This window comes from Jaculus jaculus, chromosome 7 (assembly GCF_020740685.1).
Source record: "Jaculus jaculus isolate mJacJac1 chromosome 7, mJacJac1.mat.Y.cur, whole genome shotgun sequence".
NCBI classification, from domain to species: Eukaryota; Metazoa; Chordata; class Mammalia; order Rodentia; family Dipodidae; genus Jaculus; species Jaculus jaculus.
In genome coordinates, this window is record NC_059108.1 from 149,496,664 (window position 1) to 149,520,327 (window position 23,664).

The 23,664-nt window shown below is 47.8% G+C and overlaps 1 protein-coding gene across 2 annotated transcripts in view; it reads right to left on the reverse strand.

Moving 5' to 3' along the window:
* Window positions 1-3,241: 3,241 nt before the first annotated feature.
* The window catches only part of Wdr25 (WD repeat domain 25), a 186,991-nt gene continuing 166,568 nt past the window's right edge, over window positions 3,242-23,664 (reverse strand). The window contains exons 5-7 of one of the 2 annotated variants that reach the window (XM_004665592.2): window positions 8,653-8,823; window positions 4,226-4,366; window positions 3,242-3,673 (exon numbers count right to left, since the gene is read on the reverse strand). In XM_004665592.2, coding sequence (XP_004665649.2) covers window positions 3,452-3,673; window positions 4,226-4,366; window positions 8,653-8,823 — 534 coding nt within the window. In that variant the 3' untranslated portion in view covers window positions 3,242-3,451. Of the gene's footprint in view, window positions 3,707-4,225; window positions 4,367-8,652; window positions 8,824-23,664 lie in introns of both variants that reach the window. The other variant, XM_045154117.1, reaches the window with a different exon arrangement.

The window sequence follows — 23,664 nt, forward strand, 5'->3', positions numbered from 1 at the left end:
TTTCAGATGCAAGAGTGGGATCAAGGTAATGCTTGGCCCAGGAGGGTGGGTGGAGGGAGAGCCCACACTCCAGGTTCATTTCCTGCCCTGTGCTTTCCAAATTTAGCTTTCCTATTTTTAAATTGCAAATGGTGAACTCCCAACACCTTGGCAGAGATCAGAATCAGTCTTTCAGGATGAACCTTGAAAGGAGGCATTTAAACAAAGCACAGGGTCACCTCCTCAGGAATCCAGCCCAGTGGGAGCCACCTGTCAGCTCCTATAAGGAATCACATTACGGGGTGGCACCAGGAAACAGCCATGGCAGGATTCCTGGATGGTCTCCTATTCCCCAGCAGTCACAGCCTTAATCAGTTCAAGGCCACCAGAGTGGAAAGTGGACTTCGGCGGGGAGGGGAGGTTGACCACAGAGATTTGGATGGTGTCTGTCCAAGGGACACTGATGGTGATGAGCAGCAAAGTTCTTCCTTCAGCACCATCCCCCCTGCATGTCTGTACAGGTCCACTTCACAGCTGAGAAAACAGAGGCTCAGAGGAGTCAAATCACATGCCAGCAGAGGACAGGCCTGGGGTCTGGACTGGGCAGGCAGCCAGGGTGTGCCCAGCCTAGGAGAAGGACCAAATGGACAGGGAAGCCATCCACAGCCACTCACTAGCACTGCTGTGGAACCTGGATGCCCAGAGCCCATGGAAAGCAGCAGTGGTGCTGGGTGGGAAGTGGGCACCTGGGCAGGCTCTAGAGTGGCGGCAGGTGGGGAGAGCTGCTGAGGAAGGCGTGTGCCAACTCCTTCCTGCATCACCTGGACAAACATTCTGAGGCCTGCTCAGGCCTGGACCTAGTGAGACACCCTCATGAAGACACCAGAAGGGCCTGAGTTCTTTGGGGAGCACATTGGTCCCCTTGTAGCTCATGGTGGGAGCTACAAGTCAAAACTCTCTTATCAGCTTGGGCGGGGAGTCTGGTCTAGTGTGTCATGTGACAGGAGCCAACCAATCCAAGTCTCTCCCTGAAGGTTGTCACAGGGGGAGGAAGGAAGAAAGAAAGCAGAAAGGAAGGGAGGGAAGGAGGAAAGGAAGAAAGGAGGGAGGGAGGGAGGGAGGGAGGGAGGGAGGGAGGGAAGGAAGGAAGGAAGGAAGGAAGGAAGGAAGGAAGGAAGGAAGGAAGGAAGGAAGGAAGGAAGACAGGTGAGTTCCCTTTTCAGTCTACCAAGACTAAATCTACACTAGGCCAATGCCCTGAGAGCAGCAGTGACAGAAGTGGCAGGAAAGGTTCCCACCAACCCTTTGCCTTCTGTGGCAATGTGTCAGAATGGAACCCAACCCAGGCATCCAGCCTAAATGGACTCAACTCCTACACCAGATGGCCATATGGATAGGAACATCCCCGGGCACCTACTGCATACAGGCCCCCAGACCCAGCTTCATGAACGCCCACAAGACACTACTACAGGAGTTCCTGTCATAGAAGGGGAAAGTAAGGTGCTTGGTGACCACGTAGGTAGCCTTGCATAGAGTCACACAGTAATGAAAGACAAGCAGCGCTCCAGCCCAGGTCTGGCCAATCCTAGCCTCTGTCCTGTCAACAAGTCACATATATTGGCAATTACTCATGAAACACCTACAATGCGCCAGGGACCAAGGACACAGCAGGGTGTGGAAGCCCAACCTGGGGAGCTAATTCCTCACATGTGTATCACATAGGGCAGCACACAGAACCAGGTGTCTGAGGGGCCAGAAGATGCAGTACTTCCTGAGGTTGCTTGTGTAGAACCCTGAGTCGAGGAAAGGGGGTGCTGCGGGGAAGGAACTGGCCTAGAGCTAAGACAGTGGGGGCAAAGGCCTAAGGCACCGGAGCACAGAGGAGGCAGCCATGAGGCCATGGTGGGTTGGGAGGGTGGGTGGGGGAGACCTGGACCAGCTTCATAGGCCACGGACTGTGAAGAAGGAGCAAAGGCCAGAGGCGTGCGTGAGGCGGTTAGGCAGGCATGTGAGGTGGAGGGCTCTCCATCCCTGCACCAGGCTCTGAAGGAGTGGGCATAGCTTGGCTCCCCAGCCACACTGTCTGGGCTGGTGGCAGCCCCATCTAGCCAATACTTCCATTTTTTCCATGGACCAGACTCTGGTTATAAAGCGTAATTCTTTTTATAAGTCAGTCATCCTCAAGCCTGAAAACAGAATTGGGCCTCCCAGCTACGCCCCGCCGAGCACTCCCAGCAGCACGCAGATCACTGGGAAGATGGAAACCGAGGAGGTGATGCTGGGTGGAAGCAAGGCACCTGGGATCTGGGCTTGGGGAGCCCATTCGCCATTCCCTAGGGGCACACATGGCCCCGTGAGCTCAGCTCCAGCTGCCACACCACGGGCCAGGCACACAGCTGGTGCCACCTCTGTGTGCCATCACTGTGCCTTTGCTCTGAGGCTGTGGCAGCATGATGGCAGGAGAACAAACCCTAGGACAAGTCCTAGCTCAGGTCCTCTGCCAATTTCTCTCTTGACAGAAAATGTCCTTCCATGGACCTTACGGAGATGCCCAAGGACCCCCTGCATACCCTGTTCGGCTGTCCTCATCTGGCATCCCTGGTCCAGCTCTGCACCTCCCAGGACCAGTGTGCCCCACAGCATGCCTGCAGGCTGTTTTCCTAGCTACCAGCTTCACGGATGAGGAGGGTAAAGCTGGGAGGGGAGGGGTCTTGCTCGGCATCTCAGCTGCACTGACAGAGCAGCTGGACTAGACTCGGAATGGGCAGAGCACGCATACCCTCTGCCCCACTTGCTGGGTCCCAGACCTCCCCAAGTCCTCTGCCAGGGCCACCTTCCCCACTCTTTGCCTTTTGGCTGAGGTGTACTTCCTGCAGAGAGGCTTCCACAGTGCATAGCAACCACCCTCACCTGTCAGTGGGTCATAGGGCTCGCTGGGGCTCCAGTTACAGGTCTGCTAGTATTTAGGGCCACTGGCCTGGTCAAGGGAGCTAGGTTTTCTCTCAGTCAAGTCCTGGAGGCTCTTCCAGGGTATCCACATCACTCCTTTCAGGACAGACACCCACTGGCAGTGGGCAAGAAGCTACAGGGGAATTTCAGTTCTGGGTGGCACAGGTACTCAGCCACTGCAACCTCATGGAGTGGGAAGGGGCAAGAACCCGAGAGCTCCTGGGGAAGATCTAAGACCTCGCTGCCAAGCCTCAAGCTTCCCCAACCTGCAACTGAGAGGAAAGAGGAAACTGCTCACAGACTTGTTGCCAAGTACAGAACATGCATTTATTGGGCATCACCAGATTTCTGGAAGGTGCCTTCACCAATGCAGTCCTCACACCCTGAGACCGAGTCTTGTCCCCATTGTGCAGATGAGGACATTGAGGCGCAGCAGGTGGAGGAGGCAGCCGCTTGCTCTCCAGCCAACCTCAGTGTTGTGCACACTGTCCACTCTAGGAGGGAGGGAGCCCAGTCTCCAGTGTCAGTGCCAGATCTTGATGTCGCCTCCCCAGGAGCAGGTGCCGAGGACAGAGGGCAGCACAGGATGGTAGGTAGTGCCAAGGCAGGCCTGTGTGTGCGCCTGCAGAGTGCATGCCCGGCTGGCAGTGCGGAAGCTGAACATTAGGACCCGGCCATCGGCGCTGCCTGTCACCAGCAGGTCACCACACGGGGAGCACTCGCAGCCCACAGCATAGCCTTCCACCTGCAGAGAAAGACACAGGCGTGGGCAGACCACCTGTGGAGTGGTGGTTAAGACCCCACTCTACAAAAGAACAGCTGAAGCCCAGGAGCTAGCAGGGCACAGAGCCTACCTCACACAGGTGGCCCTGAGGCCAATGCCTACACTTCTTCCAGAAGGCTGCAGAATACTGGCATGACCCTGTGTCCCAAGGTTGGCCTAGCAGGATCTAAATGCTACAGCTCCAGCTGATGGGTCTGGCATCAAGGACAGTCACCCAGTCCCCAGTGCACCCAGCTAAGCAGGTCTTGAGCAGGCAAAAGGCAAACAGAGAAACGTCCTCCATGCCTGCTTGAGCCTGTTCCTTGCCTCTCTTTCATGGCCTGTCTGTGTGAACCAACTAATATTTTCTTGCCCAGTGGCTGGGTACTGGGTGTGGCTTAGGCCTTTAGTAGACAGACCCTACTGACACAGCAAGGAGTCATGCAGAAAAGACGGTCCACATGCTGAGGTCCCTGGCTGGAGACTCTGGGGCCAGTGGTTAGCATTTGATCTAGAAAACAAAGATGGAGGTACCTTGTGTCCTTCATAGCGCCGCCGTCTGCTCATCCGGTAGGGCCATACAGCTGAGAAGAGAGCCAAGTAGTTGCCATTGGTTTGCGCCAGGAACACAGGCTCCCTTGGGTGCAAGGCAAGGCTGGGGCATGTGTACCTCTCCTGAGAAACAACAGAGCCACAGAGGGTTGAACCTTTTTTACTGTTGTTTTCTGCCTCCCATAGACCCACCTGACTCTGCTCTTGGGGGTCTTGTCCCTTTTTCCTGGGCCTTGGCTTGTGGTCTGTATGAGTTTCGTGTTGCGGCTGTAACCAATTACCACACACAACACAACTTTGCTGTCCTATAGTTCTGAAGCTAGCAGCCTAACGGGGACCTCAGTGGGCTACAAAACAAACAAACAAACAACAACAAACAAAAAACCCAAAGTGTCAGTATCCCTTCTGTAGGGGACAAGAGAGGAATCTCTTTGCCTTACCCCTTTCCATCTCCCAGAAGCTACCTGCAACCCCACAGCAAGCTGGAAAGTGACCTCCCTAAAATATATCCATGCCCTGAGTCTTGCAACCTGTGAATGTTCTCTCAAATGGTCATGTCTTTGGAGATATACTTAGGTTAAGGACCCTAAGAAGAGGAGATTCTCCTATACTACTGCCCTGAACGCAATCCCAGGCGTCCTAAGAGAGGAACGCAGGTGGGGACCGGGCACACACGGCAGAAGCAATGTGGAGATGCACAGGGATACTTGGAAAAGTGGGAGAAGCTGGCTGGAAGGCTGGTACAACATAGCTACCAGCCACAGGCACCAGCAGCTCCCACTCAGAGCCCGAAGAGATGGGAAAAGCTCGCACCCTGCCCCTCCCCCTGACTTCAACCCAGTATGTAATATTTACTAAGGATGTCTGTCTCCAGACCCAAGAGAAAATAAACCTGTGTTATTTTAAGCAACCAAGACAGACCTAACCTTCACCTCCCCACCTCCACACTACTAAGCCCACCCATCTCAGGTTCCCACACCAAATGGCCTAAACCATGTTGAGGAGAGTAGAAAAGCAAGAAAGATCACCACCACCACCATCACCATGAATATCCCCCAACACCACCATCACCATCACCAAGAAAACACAAGAACACCATCACAAGACAACTATGGAAGACAAGGAGGGCAGAAGCTCACACAGAAAGCACCCTCCAAACTGCCTTCTCAACTGGACCTGGCCCTACCTAAGTATTGCCACCATCTTGAAACAATGCTGTCAAGAAAGCTTATCGGGGATGCAGTTAGATCACTGCCACCAGAGGCCCAGAGCCCAGGGCAGCTGCACGAGGAACCAGCTCCCTTGCATGACAAGAGTGTAGAGACGAAGGGACATGGTGGCCTGCAGCAGTCCCCTGCCATGTCTCTACACCCCTGCTGCAGCTCTCCGAGGAAGAAGGCCCTTGGTGGCCAAATGTGCTGTCGTATCACCCACTGAGTTGCATTAGAAAGGTCTGCAGTGGATCTAAAGGTGGACTTTCTCACACTCACTGCGAACACACTGAGAATAAGGCAGGGGAGCCGATGCCTGGATGCACATATGTATGACTGAGGCTTTAAGATGGGAGGGAGATGCACAAAGAGATAGATCATGGCTCTTTTGATTTCTCAAAAGATGGTGCTGGTGATGATCACAGTGATGGTGGGTATAATGGTGACCGGTGGTGATGATCATAGTGACAGTGGTGGTGATCATGGTGAGGGTGATGATGGCAGTGATAGTGGTGGTAGTGGTGATATTCATGGTGATGGTGATGGTGATGGTGGTGGTGGTGATGTTCATGGTGATGGTGGTGTTGGGGGATGTTCATGGTGATGGTGGTGGTGGCGATATTCATGGTGATGGTTATGCTGATGGTGGTGGTGATGTTCATGATGGTGGTGGTGGTGATGTTCGTGGTGATGTTCATGGCAATGGTACTGGTGATGTTCATGGTGATGTTCATGGTGATGGTGGTTATGGTGGTTGGATTCAGGTGTCCCCCATAAACTTAGGTGTTCTGAATGCTAGGTTCCCCAGCTGATGGCAATTGAGAATTAATACCTTCTCAAGGCAGCGTATTATTGGGGGCAGGCTTATGGGTGTTATAGCCAGTTTACCCATGCCAGTGCCAGCAACACTCTCTTGTTGCTATTGTCCACCTTATTTGAGCCAGGGGGTAATGTCCACCTTCTCCTCATGCCATCATTTCCCCCTGCGAGCATGGAGCTTCCTCTTGAGCCTGTAAGCCAAAATAAACCTCTTTTTCCCACAAGCTGCTCTTAGTTTGGTGATTTCTACCAACAATGCAAACCTGACTGCAACAGTAAAGTGGTACCGAGGAGTGGGATTGCTGCTAGACACCTGACTGCATGGCTTTGGCCTTTTGGAGCTAATTTTCAAGAGGAATGTGGAAGGATTTGAAACCTTGGCTTAAGAGATGCCTTGCAGTGCTGTAAGTACAGCTTGATGGACTGTTCTAGTCAGAGGTGAAAGACCTGAATGCAGTAAGAACTATGGACTGTGAGGTTTGGCTTATGAGGGTGAGAAAGCTTTGCTTGCACTGGTCTAGCAGTTTGTGTGAGAAGTTTGCTCTTGTGCCTGTGTCCTCAGAAGTTGTACAGGGTTGCTTTGCATAAAAATGAACTGGTATGAGCACAGGAACATAGCACAGAAAGAAAAACCTTTCGGTGAACTGTTGCCCATTCAGCTGCAATTGAGAGATTATAACCTTTGAGACTGGGCTAGCTGACATGCACTGGGGCAACAGGAAGAATGTAGACTCGTTTGGAGGGGACTGAGTGCTCAAGGAGTGTCCTGTTCTTCAAAGTCTGCTTTATTCCCCCTGGATTAACAAACTGGCCATCCTACCTGGTATTGTGGAGTATAAGAAATGCATAAAAGAGAGGGTCATTGAGTTTGCAACACAGTCTTGTGTTTTGGAAATGGCAATGGGCAGTGTGAAGCAGGTTTGCTGGATGCCTGCATGAAGAGCCCATGGGGCCATGAGGATGAACCATGGACTGCAGTGGAGACCCAGCAGAGATGCCAGGACCACGAGATGGCTGCTGAGGGGAGCTGCCAGCCCCAAATGCAGTTTTCCAGGACTGTGAGTAGCTAGTTGGAGAGGCAGAATTGGAATTCCAGAGACTTGTTGCTGGTTAGAATTAAAGACCTGCTGGGCGTGGTGGCGCATGCCTTTAATCCCAGCACTCGGGAGGCAGAGGTAGGAGGATCGCTGAGAGTTCGAGCCCACCCTGAGACTACAGAGTGAATTTCAGGTCAGCCTGAGCCAGAGTGAGACCCAACCTTGAAAAACCAAAAAAAGAATTAGAGACCTGTCACTGGCTAGAGTTGTTAGACTTGGAGCTACAGAATTTGATGTTTTCCCTGGTTGTTTTAAATTTTCTGTTGGCTGAATATGCCTTTGCTATGCCCAGTGCCATCTTTGACAGTGTGAATGTTTATTCTGTGCCATTATGGTTTTTTTTTGGGGGGGGGCTTTTTTATTATGGCTCAGTTAAAAGACCTTGGACTATGGGGGGGGTCTATGAACATCATTAGAATTGATTTAAAAAAAAAACTATGGGGACGTTTAAAGTTGGACTGAATGCATTAAATTCTACATCATGGATGGTTATCAGTTTATGGGGGCTAGGGGCAAAATGTGGTGGTTTGATTCAGGTGTCCCTCATAAACTTAGGTAGTCTGAATGCTAGGTTCCCAGTTGATGGAGATTTGGGAATTAACTCCTCCTGGAGGTGGTGTATTATTGGGGGTGAGTTTACAGGTGTTATAATCAGTTTCCCCTTGCCAGTGTTTGGCACATTCTCCTGTTGCTGTTGTCCACCTTATGTTGGCCAGGGGGTAATGTTCACCCTCTGCTCATGCCATCGTTTTCCCCTGCCATCATGGGGTTTCCCCTTGAGCCTGTAAGCCAAAATAAACCTCTTTTTCCCACAAACTGCTCTTAGTTGGGTTATTTCTACCAGCAATGTGAAGCTGACTGCAACAGTGGTGGTAGTGGTGATGTTTATGGTGATGATGGCGGTGATGGTGTTCATGGTGGTGGTGAGGATGTGATGGTAGTGGTCATGGCGAGGGTGGTGATTGCAGGGATAGTGGTGTTAGTAGTGATCGGGGTAAGAGGTAACGGTCCTCAGAGGATCGTGGAGTGCTCCTTGCTCCGGGCATTGTGCTATGCTCCTGATGAGCACTCTCTCTCTGTCCAGTTCTTAACACCGCTGTGTGAGGTGAGCAGTGGAACCATTCTCCAGTGGTGGCTGTGCCAGGATGAGAAGTCTAGCTCTCAGAGTGTACAGCAGGCCTGGACCTGACCTTCTCTTATCCCTACCTGCCCTCCAGGACCAGGGCTCTGGGAACATGGCCTTAGGCTGGAACTGACAGCAAGGTCATGCAGGGCTTCTCACATGGAAAATCTGGTTGGAGATTTTGGCGGAGCTCCGGAAATCCCAGGCAATAATGGTTCGGTCAGCGGAGTCCCGGGTGGAAGCATCAGTACTACTCAGGAACTCGGAGGCCTCTTGGAGGAAGAGGATGTCCAAGGTTTGCTGGATGGTTGCCTTGTAGCTTCTCACCACCTGCAAGAGCGGGAACCCATCACAGAGGTGAGCCTGAGAGCACAGAGCAAGTGCCTCGTCATGGAGGGCCAAGGAGGAGCGCCAAGCACCTGGGCTGGGCAAGTTTCACGAAGGCCATTCAGCACCACATACTCTGAGTGTCCCCAGGCATCTATGAGACCCTTCTGCTTCCCACCTGCCCAATACCCGTCACTCTCAGGAGCAACTGTGACACCGCCCAGATGCAAGCCTCACCTGCCAGCCATGCTACCCCACCTCGGTTGGCACATGGTTAGACCCAATGAGGTGCAGTCATTCCCTGAGCAGACAGGACCCCTGACAGCAGCTATACCCAGGGAAGTTGCACTGACGGTCCCCTAAATCAAGTACCCAGCCCGGTTCCTTCCTTTCCTCTGCCACGCCCAGCTCCTGCCCTGACACATCTGGTGGGAGCGAGGGCCTGGCACTAGGTCTGAAAGCAGAAGCAGGTGGGCTCAGTGGACTCAGGTGCCATTCTTTGCTATGCCGATGGCAGGCTGGTGTGCACACTGTAGCCTTCTGCCCAGGAGAGTAGAGCACCCAGGTCTCCAACTGCCTGATGGACATGACCATGGCTTACCAGCTCCCAGGGCGCCATCATGTAGCTATAGCTACACACAGCTCGGAAGGTCCCTTGGCCCCACTGGCTATGATATGAACAGTACTGACTAACTTTTAAAAATTGAGTTCAGACTTCTTAAGTTTTTAGACTTCTACTTTCCACTCCTCTTTCAAATACTTCCAAGTCACATTATAAGCAGCATACCATACTGCTTGCTTAAGTTTGGTGGGATATTCTTGAGACCCATTCTCCAGATAAGGCCACTGGGCTCAGGGAGATGCTGGATTTGCTTAAGGTCACACAGCCAAGGCATGACAGAGCCTCTCTTAGCCCCAGCTATTTCCCTGGAGCCCACAGCTCAGCCTCTTGCTGGCTAATTCCCACCTCCATAAGTTCCTAGAGGGGCAACCCTCTTCATTAGCTGCCTTCTGATACGGCAGCATCCAGGGGCCCAGGGGCAGGGAAGAGAGGCCAGCCTGACAGAGCCATGAAGACAGGACAGAGAGACAGACACCCTGACAGGGTTCCAAAGCAGATCCCAGGTACCAGGGTGTGCATGCCTTCCTGCCCACCTTCCCTGATGCACCGCTGTCTCACAGGGTGGGCCTGGCAGAACGCCATCCACCAGGAGCCAGGGCCACGCTGCTGCTGAGATTCATCACTCCTCTTACCCTCCAATGTACTCCCATCCCACCTCACCTAAAGCCCTCCCCATGAGGCACCTGGGGACCCCTATCTCCAAAGCCGTGTTGAGGCCCTCTCCAACCCCAGGGATCAGTTGGGGAGGGGCAGGCAAGCAGCCCAGAGATAGCTGGGAAACCAAATACAGAGCAGGAAGTCCCCAGATGTGACCCAGACACTGAAGCCCTTCTCCCTGGCCGGCATGGAGCAGTCCCCAGAGGACCCCAGCCCACAGGAAATGGGGCAGCAGGTCCCAGTCTCCTTGGGAGCAGGGGCTTCCACATGGCCTGATGCCATGCCTCAGCCAGCTTCAGCCCCTTCTGCCTGGAAGGGTCTGAGCCAGGAAATGACGGAGATGCTGGGGACATCCCCCACCCACCCCGCACATGCTGGTCAGGACAATAGCCTGGAGTTTGTGGTGGCTTCTCTTGGAGAGACAACATGACTGGGGCCATCAGCCATCCCCAGCAGAACTACTTGCACCCCTGCCCATCTCCCAGGCAAACTTCTGGAGAATGAAAGGCCCTATTCTGTACATGTTCTCAGGCTGGAACAGACTGATTCAGTAGTGTTGTAACTGTGAATGGGCAGGGAAGCAGCCACGTTACGGCCATCCCTGCCAATGAAGCACAGCTGCAGCAGGAGGCTGGCCTCACCCAACGCGGCGGACTCGCCTTCACACTGCTCCACGCCCATCAGGGAGCAGAGCAGCCATCTGTGGGTCTAACTGGTGGGGTTTGTGACAATTTTGATTCTTACCCAGGCAGTTGGTACACACCAGCCCAGGCCTAACTAGCTGGATCCAAAAGGGAGAGCCTCCTCTGGCAACGGCAGCCATGAGAAAGGCAGGTTCTTGGCCTTGGAGGGGAGACTACCAGTAGTGAAAGTCTGGGATTAAGAAGACCACCAATGAGCCCAAGGCCTATGCCTCAGCCATCCTGGATCTCACAGCTGCTGCCGAGGCCTGTGGATGCCCGGCTCGGCCTCCCTGGGGCCCTGCCACTCCCAGAGGGCCTGGAGCAGGGCGGCTCCTGCCAAGGCCTAGCTGCTGAGACACTGTGCACAGCTCCCTGAAAACAGGGGTGAGGGTGCTGACTACACATGCAATCTACACTCATGCCGTCTACACACGTGGAGCTCCTGCAGGCCGTCACGACCGCATGTTCAGTGGGCACACGCAAAGCTGGAGAAAATGAGTACAGTAGGTAGACAGGGGCAACAGGATGAGAGGTGTGCTTGCATACATTCTGAAACAATGGAAGCGGCCAGGCATGGTAGCACATGCCTGTAACCCTGGTGGTCAGGACACAAAGGCAAAAGGACAAGAAGTTCAAGTTCATCTTTGGCTACATAGGGAGTTCGAGGCTGGCCTGGGCTATGTAAGACCATTTCTTAAAGATCCATGAACTGGGGCTGGAGAGATGGCTCAGCAGTTAAGGTGCTTGCGTGCAAAGCCTAATGGCCTGGATTCAGTCCTCCACTACCCATGTACAGCCAGATGCATAGAATAGTGCATGCAGCTGGATTTTGCCTGCAGTGGCTAGAGGCCTTGGTGTGCCCATTCTCTTCCCATCCTTCTTGCAAATGAATAAATAAAAATATTTTTTTAAATCCATGAGCGATGAAAGGTAAGAGAGGAAAAGGATTCTGTAAGGTGGGACATACAATGGAATAAGGTAAGGTGAGTAGGGACGAGCCAGAAACAGAACTAAGTAATGAAAGCATGACCTATGAGGAAGGGAGGCTGCCCACTGGTGGGACTTATTCTCCACACGCATTCTGCACATGTGGCTCAAGAAGGGTAACAGATCTGTTTTCTAGAAAGGTACACAGAGTAAATACTTTAGATTTACAGGCCCTGTCTAGTCACTGTGTGTATGTGTGTGATGAGCTGGTTACCAACGTGACAACCATCCTTAATCTAAGGGACACATAAAAATAGGTAATGGCCAAATGTGGCCCATTACCTATGGTTGTCAACTTTAAATTCATGTGCATATTCTCTTAAGATATACTAAAAAAGTAAGGTAAAAAACATTTTTAAAATAGGAAGGCATAGATTAAGCAAATCAAACCAGCATGTATTGATTCGGTAGGTTAACCACACATAAGATTTCTTCTAAGACAGTTAAAGCACAAGAACTTAGTGGTATCTCTTTAGTTGAGTGGAGTTTCTGCTGTGCTTTTCTTTCTTTGGGGGGGTCTCACCATGGCCTGAGCTAACCTGGAGCTCACCCTGTAGTCCCAGGCACCTCACTCACCACCGTCCTCGCACTTCAGCCTCCCACGTACGGGAACTAAAGTGCAGGCCACCATGCCTGGCTCAGATATACATTTTTTTCAATAATTTTTTGCTAGTGCTTAAAAATTGTAAGGTAGATGGAAATTAAAGTTTCAGTAAGAAAAGAAGTTAAAATATAACAGAAGTAAAATGTAAGAGAAGTGAAAGAAAAAGTCTGCAATCTTACATTTGAATTAGAAATGTCAGTATAAATACCAGTGTATTTTGGTTTGACAACAAAAATATTGTCTTACTCTGTCTACAAAAGGGAAACAACAAGCAACACTAACATAGAGATTGCAGTCTCTAGACACGGCCAGGCCTACCAAGAAGACAAGAGGGAGACCAGATACTAAAACAGTTAGAACTGCGTAATATCTATTCAAGGCAGAGGGGAGATGGGCTGTGATTAAGCAGAGATGTGGGAGAGATACAGAAGGTTTATAAAGACTTCTGAAGATGGAGCAAGCCATGGTTTACACGTGTGCAGTATGAATGCATTTTCATGTGGTATGGCACATATGTTTGTACACATGCATATGGAAACCAAAGGTTGACACTGGGCGTCTTCCTCAATTTCTCTCTCTCTTTCTTCCTGAGACAGGGTCTTCACTGACCCTTAGAACCCACCAATTTGACTACTGCTAAGTAAGCCCTAGGGACCCTCCTGTCATTGCCGCGCTAGGGCTGGGATTACAGAAGTAGGCCACCATGCTCAGTGTTTTTATATGGGTTTTGAGGCTCTGGACTTACTGCTTGTGCAGTAAGCACTTGAACCATTGATCCATCTCCCTAGCCCCTGAGATAAGCAATGTCTGATGTGAAAATACATTAGAAAGTAATGATACAAACAAGACACTGCCAAAGAAAACATCAGTGAACATGAAAGAAGACTCTAAGGAAAAGTGTTGAAGCTTAAATGAGCAAAATCTAATGTCAACCTGAAATACAACAGCTCCCTTCACTCCCCCTCCCCTCCCTTCACCTCGCTAAGTACAACACAACCTGGGGACAAAACTCAGAAGGCAACTACCTGAAGACTGAAGAGTGAGTAGCGGCAGGTGGGTTAGGTGCAGTCGAAATCTGAAGGAAGATGAGTGTTGCAGTCAGGTTCACGTTGCAGCTTGCGGTGCGGGGGGGGGGGGGAGTATTTTGGCTTACAGACTCAAGGGGGAGCTCCACGATGGCAGGGGAAAACAATGGCATGAGCAGAGGGTGGACATCACCTCCTCACCAACATCAGATGGACAACAATAGCAGGAGAGTGTACTAAACACCGGCAAGAAGAAGCTGGCTAATGACGCCCATAACCCCAGCCCCAACAATACACCGCCTCCAGGAGGAGTTAATTCCCAAATTTCCATCAGCTGGGGACCTAGCATTCAGAACACCTAAGTTTATGGGGGACACCTGAATCAAACCGCCACAATTGGTATGGAAGACGAAGGTGAGGGCCTGTTCGTGTTCTTGTCTTTAATTCTTCAAGCTGACACAAGGACTGATGGCGCTGAGAAACGATGTAGGGGCCACGAACAACAGAAACCCTTCAGTGGGGCTGGGGAGACGGCTCAGCAGATAAGCACCTACTACATGGCATGAGGACGAGAGCTCAGACCTTGGAACGAATGTCAGACCCTTGGAACATCAGATCCTCAGAACACTTGAAATGTCAGGCAGGGCTGGCGGCTAGCCCACATCCCAGCACTGTGGCAGTGGAGGAAGGAGGGTCTCTGGGACCAGTTGGCTAGCTATTCACTAATTGAAGCAGCAAGCTCTGGGTTCAAGTGAGGCTCTCTGCTCAGTAAATATAGCACAGAATGACTGAGGAAGCCTCACACATGCGCACATGCAATCACATACAAATGCATGTATACATATATGAACACATACACACATGCACTCAGATTATACACACAAAAAAACTCTGAAGCAAATTCACCATTCTGGCCAAATTCTTTTTCTTTTTCTAATTTTTTTATTGATAACTTCCATAATTGTAAACAATATCCCATGATAATGCCCTCCCTCCCCCCACTTTCCTCTTTTGAAAGTCCACTCTCCATCATATCCCCTCCTCATTTCAATCAGTCTCTTTTTTATTTTGATGTCATGAGCTTTTCCTCCTATTATTATGGTCTTGTGTAGGTACTGTCAGGCACTGTGAGGTCATGGATATCCAGGCCATTTTGTGTATAGAGGAGCACATTGTAAGGAGTCCTACCCTTCCTTTGGCTCTTACATTCTTTCCACCACCTCTTCCACAATGGACTCTGAGCCATCTGGCCAAATTCTTAATACAGAGTAAAACTGAACACAGCCTTGAATATTACTGCACCAATGGAGTTCCCAACAAAGAAACCACTGGTAATCTTTATCCAAGTTATAGCCTATGATATGATAAACCAAAGAGTTGAAATGATCCAAAGAAGGTAGGAAAGGAGGTATAGAGAAATAAAAACAGAAAAGGTAACTAGAAAATGTCATGCCCAAATTCAACCATATCAGGAATTATATTGAATATAAATTGCTTAAAATCACCAACCAAAACACTATTAAATTGAATTTAAGATTTAAAAAAACCAGATGTAGTATCACACACGTGTAGGCCTACCCCCTCAAAGACTGAGGAAGAAGGATCTCTTGAACCAAGGAGTCTGAGGCCAGCCTGATTCCCTCTCAAAAATAAGTAAATAAACATTAAAAACCTCTACAGGCTCTTCCACGAGAGAGCCACTTTAAATATAATGAAACAGATGGGTTGAGAGTAAAAGGTTGAAAAACACACTATGTTAAAGCTAATCAAATGAAAGCTTGAGTGACTATGTGAACACCAAGCAGAGGAGACGTCAGGGCAGGGAAGCCACCAGGACAGGAGAGATATCATGAAAAGACATAAGTACTGAATTACCTCAAAGAGACGGCAATTCCAAATATGTCTATGACAAGCATGGTGGCAAAGTGACAGGAGGACGGGGAGGAGGACGAGTCCACAGCACAGCACTTTCTCTGTAACCGTCACAAAGGTAGTGACCTGTGCATACTGCACGTGGGAAACTGCACAAGACCAGGAACAGAACAGCCGGGAAGGACGGAACAAAGCCCTCTACAGACTCCACACGGGGCTGGGCTCCTCCACGGGGGAACACTACTACACAGGACACTACGTGGACTCCTGTGGTGGCTTGAACCTGAAATTTCCACCCCCGGCCCATGTTTGCATGTTTGTTCCCAGCTCGTAGTGGCTAGTTTAGAAGGCTGGGGTACCCTTAAGAGACGAGGCCTGGCTGGCAGAAGTAGGACACCAGAAATGGACCTTTGAAGACTATAGCCTAAGGGGCTCAGAATCTTGCGGAGAACTCTCATCCACATGTCCCCACCACCACACACTCGCTTTCTCTCTCTCTTCTTCCAAATAAGCACACATTAAAAATAAGAGAAGCAAAAAAAGAGAGAGAGAGAGAGAAGCAGGTCAACTATTCAACATGCAGGTGGAGGCTGATTAGCTGGAATTGATGGGTCCTGGCCCTCTGACTTGGAAGACACTGAGTACCACCTCCGTGCTCCCATCCCCAGCCCAGAAAATATTCAGAAAACTGACTCTGATTTGTTGTACATTCAATACAGGCTGGAGCATGAGATCAAGACTAACCATCCTGACTCAGCAGGCGAGCGATCACGACTGACTTCCGAAAGCTATGGCAGAACAGCTAACATCTCACGTGCCAGACTTATGAATAAATGGGACTACAGAAGGGAGCTCTAATGAAGATCATTTCCAAAGAAATTCAGCAAGATGCCCAGTTAACACTTGATGTCTAGAGTAGGGAGGCTGGCAAAGATGGTGGTTTGCCTGAGTGACAGGCTCATTAGGCCTTTCCTATCAGAGGAGAATATTAGGAGATAGTGTTTAATACATGTACACAGTTCTATTTTCTTTTTGTATAGTTGGATAGATGTTTTGGCTTAATATAAAAGAATGTTTATGTACATTTCAGTCAATGTGTGAATGAACATGCGTTAGAAATTTAAGGTGGAACAAAATATTTACAATATACATTATAGGTATAAATTTCATTTTTTGAAAATGTTGGTTTTACATGAGGTCACATTATTGGTATACTGCTAATATATGATATGCAGTTTCACACAAATTCTAACTAATGTAATTAAAGGCCTATTCTGTGATTAAAAAAAAAATAAGAGAAGCAGACCCAGAGTGGCAGAGGGAGTAGTGAAGAACAGTTCAGCAGCTGCCACTGCAGGAATTAGGACCGGCTATGGAGGATGCCCAGGAGGGCTGAAGATGGCCTGCCTATGAGATATTCTGATGCACCCAAGTCAAACTTGAAAGTAAGATCAACAATACCTGATAATGGCAGATTAGAAATGGCATAGGAAATGCTTAGTAAACTGAGGGCACAGGGAGAACCCCAAGTCAGTATGGAACAAATCCGACACCCTAACACAAATGTCACTGGAGAGAAGTAGGGAGCCAGGTGAGGAGGTGCCCACCTATAATCCGAGCACTCAGGAGGCTGAGGCAGGAGGATCACGAGCTAGAGGCCAGTCTGGGCTATACAGTGAAACCCAGTACCCACCTCCAAAAAACAACTTAAAAAATATACATGGGGATGGAGACTGGGGAAAACAAAATTAAAAAAAAATATTAAATAACTATAAAAAACTTAAAATGAGATGAAAACTAAACCCACAGATAAAAGAAACTCCACAAAGCCTATGACACATAGAGAAAACACATCATTTCAGGTTGCTTGACACTGCTGACAAAAAAAAATATATCTAAAAAGCAAAGTAAAAGATATATTGCATACAGAGGAGCAAAGATGTGAATGACAGAAGGCTTCTCACAAGAAGGCAAGCCAGAGATGATAGAGCAGCACATGGAAAGTGCTGAGAGAAAAAGGAAATCCAGCTGAAATTCTTTACCCACTGTAAATACCTTTTAGAAAGAAACAAAAAAAGGTAAAAGAGCTGGGGAGATGTATAGTGGGTGAAGTGCTGGCCTTGCAAGCATGAAGCTCTCAGTGAGAACCCCAGAGTCCATGTTAAAAAGCTGGGCATGGTGGCCCATACCTGTAATTCCAACACTAGGGAGGCAGAGACAGGAGGATTCCTGGGACTCATGGGCCACCGGTCTAGCCTAGTTGATTGGCTATAGATCAGTAAGAAAGCTTGTCTCAAAACAGGTGGACAGTATTCCTAAGGAACAACATCCAAGTTGTCCAACACACACACATACACATTAAAAAAGACAAGACATTTTTCAGACAAATAATGAGAATAGCCAGCAGACTCAAAAGACGTGGAATATTAAGGGAAGTTCTTGAGACACAAAGATAACAGCAGATCTGGGCTTATGCACACAACTGAAAAACAACAAAAATAGTATGTATATAGGGAAACACATTTTATTATTTTCAAATTTTATAAAGTAGCTATTTCCAGCAAAAAAAACCCATAATAATACGTAACAGGAATTCTACCATATGTTGAAGTAAAATGCACAAAGACCCTTTTAAGCAGAGAAACTGTAAGTCTGCATTCTGTAAGATTCTTACAGAAGAAGAGATGAGACTTAGCAATAGATAACTCGGAAGTCACAGGAGAAAATCACTGAAATGCTAAATTAATGTAGGCAGAAAAAGGGAAGTGGAGAACAGATGAAACAAATAAAAAATGACAGCAAGATGCAGATTTAACCCATCAATGACCATAGTAAGTCAAGTAGGATAGATGCCCTCCTCCAAAGAGAGACTGTTAAATAGGACCTAAATTAGAATGCAAGAGCTACTATATGCTGCTTACAAGAAACTCTCTTTATATATGAAGAGATAGGTGACTAACAGAAGAGAGAAGCCATGCTAACAGGAACAGTAGCTAGTAACAGATAAAGTAGCTCTCAGTCAAAACCATGATGAAAGATAAACCGCGTCTTGTTCCAATGATGAAAGAGTTTGTTCAATTCATTCAGGGGCAATCAGAATCCTCAATGTTTATGCAGCTGACAGAACTTCCAAAAACAGATGCAGGAAGCTGACCAGCACTGAGAGCTCACTGGACTCCTTCAGGTACAAGCCATGGCTGGCTCACTGCATGTAGCAGTTACCTGCTCATTGCTGGGGCAAAACACCAGGACAGAAGCAGCTTGTGGAAGGAAGGGAAGGGAAAGTTTTATCATGGCGGGACAGGCATGGGCTCACACTGTCACATATCAGCGGGGGGTGGGGAGGAATAGAAATAATGAGATGGCTTTGCAGCACTGGCTGGGCTGAAGTATAAAAATCCCAGGCCGGCCCCCCACTGTGACACACCTCTTTCAGCTAGGCTGCACCTCTCAAAGGCTCCACCAGCTAGGGATTAAATACGAGGCATAATCACAAACACTTGAGGCTCTGGGTGGCATTTTCATCGAAGCCACCATTCTGCACTTCCTGCCGCTGCCAACATAACACCTGGTGGATAAACAACAGTAAAATCTCTTACAATGTGGGAAGGCCTTCTTGCTGCACTTGCACAAGGTGGAAAAGGAAAAAGGGGACAGACATCATATCTTCACATGGCAGAAGAGATGCAAAGGCAGACAGGCCCTAACTAGCTCTCTCCAGCTCTCTTACAAGGACACCAGGGCTCTTTGCAGGTGCACAGCCTTCATGGAGGATCATGGAGGACCTCGCAGAGGCCCCATCTCTGCATACACCACCAAGAGGTTTTCAGTTCTCACATACGAATCTTGGAAAGACATGTACATTCTCCACAGCATAGCTGCTCCTACAGAAAAGACAGAAAGGTCTGACGTGACATATTAGACTTGAACGGTAGCCAACTTGACACACATGCTGCTGCCATGCTTGGGCCACCGTGCCCAAGAGCAGCAGGATGCACGGTGAAGCACAGTATGTTTTAGAACATCAAACAAGTCTCAATAAATCTAAGTGGATTCAAATATGCAATGTACATTCTGTGGCCAAAAGAGAATTAAATTAGAGATGAATAACAAAGGTATTTGGAAAATGCTCAAGTGTTTGGAATTTAATAGCAAACTTTTAAATAATACATGGTCAAGAATAAATCAGAAAGGAAATGAGAAAGTATTGAGGCTGAATGAAAATGAAAACACAATATTTATCAACAGTCGCTCAGCAGAGATGCAATATCTACAGGGAAATTAATAGCATTGATCTGTTACAAGAATAAAAGTCTCAAAACAATGACCTCAACTTCCATCAAAATAAACTAGAAACTAGATAAAATTGAACTCCACATTAGATGGAAAAGGGGGAACAATTGGGGCTGGGAAGATGCCTCCGTGGACAGTGATTGCCATGCAGGCACGCGGACCGCAAGTCAGATCCCCAGTGGTAGCCAGGTGTGGTGGCGTGCACCGGTAGCCCTTGGGGATCGGCTGGCCGTCTAGCCACTCCAGTGAGCTCCAGCTTCTGTGAGAGGCTCTACCCCAACAGGTAAGCCAGGGGGTAACTGAAGAAGACTCAGACATTAACCTCTGGTGTCCACACATGTGGGCATACACATGCATGTGCACCAGCACACACGTGTGCCCTCATGCATACACACAAGCCACACATGTACACACGCAGGAAGGAGAGGGAACAATTAAGTCAGAAAAAGAAGTTAATGCCTCTTCCCTTTTGCTCAGACTTGTACTCAAGTTCATTTCTCCACAAGAGGACAGCAGATCTGAAAGACACGGGGATTCAGCCTCTCTTTCAGTCTCTTTCTCTCCTTCCCTCTCCTGTTCAGCTCTGTACCATTCTTTCTCTCTGTCTAGTATTTTTGTTTGTTTGTTTTTTGTTTTTTGTTTTTTGTTTTTTGTTTTTTTTCAAGGTAGGGTCTCACTCTAACCCAGACTGACCTGGAATTCACTATGTAGTCTCAGGGTGGCCTCGAACTCAGAGCAATCCTCCTACTTCTGCCTCCCAGTGCTGGGATTCTTGTTTTTGAGGCAGGATATTACTCTATAGCCTAGGCTACGGGAAGTGCTTTTAACCACAGAGCCAATTCTCTAGTCCTAAAAACTTTCTATTAGCATACAAAGATTAGGTTTCTGTATGGCACTTCGCTTACTATATTTTTTTTTTTAATTTTTGGGTTTTTGAGGTTATCACTTGTGAGCTGGTAGACTTCTGGGCTGACTCCATTTCCTTGCAGTTATCATAAGTAGAGCAGCAATGGACATGGGTATGCAAATGTCTCTCTGGTAGGATATAGAGCCCTTTGGGTGTATGTCCAGGAGTGGTACAAGTGGTCACATGATAGTTCAGCTTTCTAGGTTTTTAAGAAACCTCCATGCTGTGGCTGCACCAGTTTACACTCTCATCTATAGTGAATAGAAGTTCTCCTTTCCCCACCTGCTTGCCAGCATTTGTTGTTGTTTCCTTGATGAAAGGTATTCTGATCAGTCAGATGGAATATCAAAGTAATTTTAATTTGCATTTCCTTGATGGCTAAGGATACTGAACATTAAAAATATTTGATGGTCATTTGTGTACCTCCTTTTGAAAACTATGTTTTCATTTCATAGGCCCATGGTTGGCAATTTCAGGTTTGGTTGCTTGATGTTAAGTTGTTTTTTTTTTTTTTTTTGTATTCCTTTACATATTCTAGATATCAATTCCTACTTCAAAGCTTTTTTGAAAGGAAAAGAGATACAGAAAAATGAATGAAATCATAATAAATCACTCTGAAAAGATAAAATTGGTAAGATTTTAGCTGAACTGATCAGTGAAAGAAAAGACACAATTGACCAATAATGGGGATGATGGACAAAGGTGAAATCATTACAGATTACACAGACAGAAAAAAAATATTATACCAAAAAATTAGGTAACACCAATGAAATAGATACACACTTTTTTAAATGCAAACTCTTTTCATTTATTTATTTGAGAGAGAGAGAGAGAGAGAGAGAGAGAGAAAGAAGGAGAGAGGAAGAGAGAGAATTTGCATGCCAGGGCATCCAACCACTGCATACAAACTCCAGACACATGCACCACCTTGTGCATCTGGCTTATGTGGGTCCTGGGGAGTCAAACCTGGGTCCTTTGGCTTTGCAGGCAAGTGCTTTAACTGCTTGCTAAGCCATCTCTCCAGCCCGGATTAACACTTTTAAAAGATATAATATGTCAGGGGCTGAAATAGCTCAGTGATTAAAGGTACTTGCTTGCAAAGCCTGCTGACCTGGATTCAATTCTCCAGAAGCTGCACATATATACATACACACACATATACACACACATGTGCAAACAGATAAATAAACATTTAAAAAACCCAAAGGTCACTCAATGATAAATATAAACTTGAGATTGCCATACATTTATAAAATAAATTTTAGTTAAAATTTCAAACCTTTCCACAAAGAAAATTTCAAGCCAAGATGGCTTCACTAGTTAACTGTCAAAAATACTTAAGAGCCGGGCGTGGTGGCACATGCCTTTAATCCCAGCACTCGGGAGGCAGAGGTAGGAGGATCGCCATGAGTTCAAGGCCACCCTGAGATGACAGAGTTAATTCCAGGTCAGCCTGGACCAGAGTGAGACCCTACCTCAAAAAAAAAAAAATACTTAAGAATGGGACTGGACTGGATAAATGCATATATTACTCTCACCAAACTGCCCTGAAAGCACTACACTTAATGTTCATACTCATATATTAATGCTACTCTCACTTCTGGTTAGAGAAGCTTCTCTTTTCAGATGCCAATGACCATGAGGATGACCCAAAAGGCAACACAGTGCTGAGAAGAAGGGACAGAGGAGTGTCCAGCACTGAAACATCTCACACCCACCAAGGCTCAGGGTCCATTGCGGAAGAGGTGGCAGAAAGAATGTAAGAGCCAAAGGAAGAGTACCACTCCTTACGTACCCTCATAGTAGAAGAAAAAGATGATGAAGTCAAATTAAAAGAGAAACTAATGGAGAGAGGGAGGGGATATGACAGAGAGCAGAGTTATGAAAGAGAAAGTGGGGAAGGGGAGGGGAGGGGAGGGAAATACCATGGTTTGTTGTCTGTAAGTATAGAGGTTGTCAATAATATATATATATATATATACACATACACACACACACACACATACATACACACACACATACAAGAAAAAAAAAAAGAATGGGACTGGAGAGATGGCTTAGCAATTAAGGCATTTATCTGCAAAGCCTAAGAACCCAGGTTCAATTCACCGGAACCCACGCAACCCAGATGTACATGGTGGCGCTTGTGTCTGGAGCTCATTTGCAGTGGCTAGATGCCCCGCCATGCCCATTCTCTTTCTCACTCTTATAAATAAATATATATGAAATACTTAAGGAGCACTGTTACAGTTAGGTTTGCATTATGGGCAGAAATCACCCCACCAAGAGCAGCTTGTGGGAAAAAATAGTTTATTTTGGCTTACAGACATGAGGAGAAGCTCCACGATGGCAGGGGAAATGATGGCATGAGCAGAGGGTGGACACCAACCTCCTGGCCAACAACAGATGGACCACAGCAACAGGAGAGAGTGCCAAACACTGGCAAGAAGAAGCTGGCTATGACACCTATAAGCCCGCCCCCAACAATACACTGCCTCTAGGAGGCGTTAATTCCCAAATCTCCATCAGCTGGGAACCTAGCATTCAGAACACCTAAGTTTATGGAGGACACCTGAATCAAACCACCATAAGTACTTCTCAATTCATTCTATGAATCCAAAATTACCCTGATACCAAACCCATACGCAACTATTACAAGAAAAATTAAGATTACTACCCTATGAATATGTAAGTGAGCATTTCTAACACATTTTAATTGATAGAATCACAAATTACCAGAGTGGATGAAGCCGGGTGTGAGGACGCACACCTTTACTCCCAGCACTTAGGAAACTGAGGCAGGAGGATTGCCATTAGTTTGAGGCCAGCCTGGGCTACAGAGTGAGTTCCCAATCAGCTGGCCTAGAGAAAGACCCTGCCTCACAAAACAAAAAAGGGTAGAGGATATCATGATTAAGGGAGGTATCCTAGGAATGTGAGGCTGTTCTAATATTTGAAAATGAATTGACAAAATGTACTGTACAAACAATACAAGAGATACACTGTTAAACTTCAGTAAAGCAGCAAAGGCATTTGATAAAATCCAACAATAATTTCTGATTGTTAAAGTCTCAACAAATTAGGAGAGTCCTCAAGCTGATCTGATGTGCACAAAACTATAATCACAGGTAACTGAAATACCGCCATTGGGCTCCCCCTGGAGGCAAGCTCACGGATAACTGAAAGAACACACG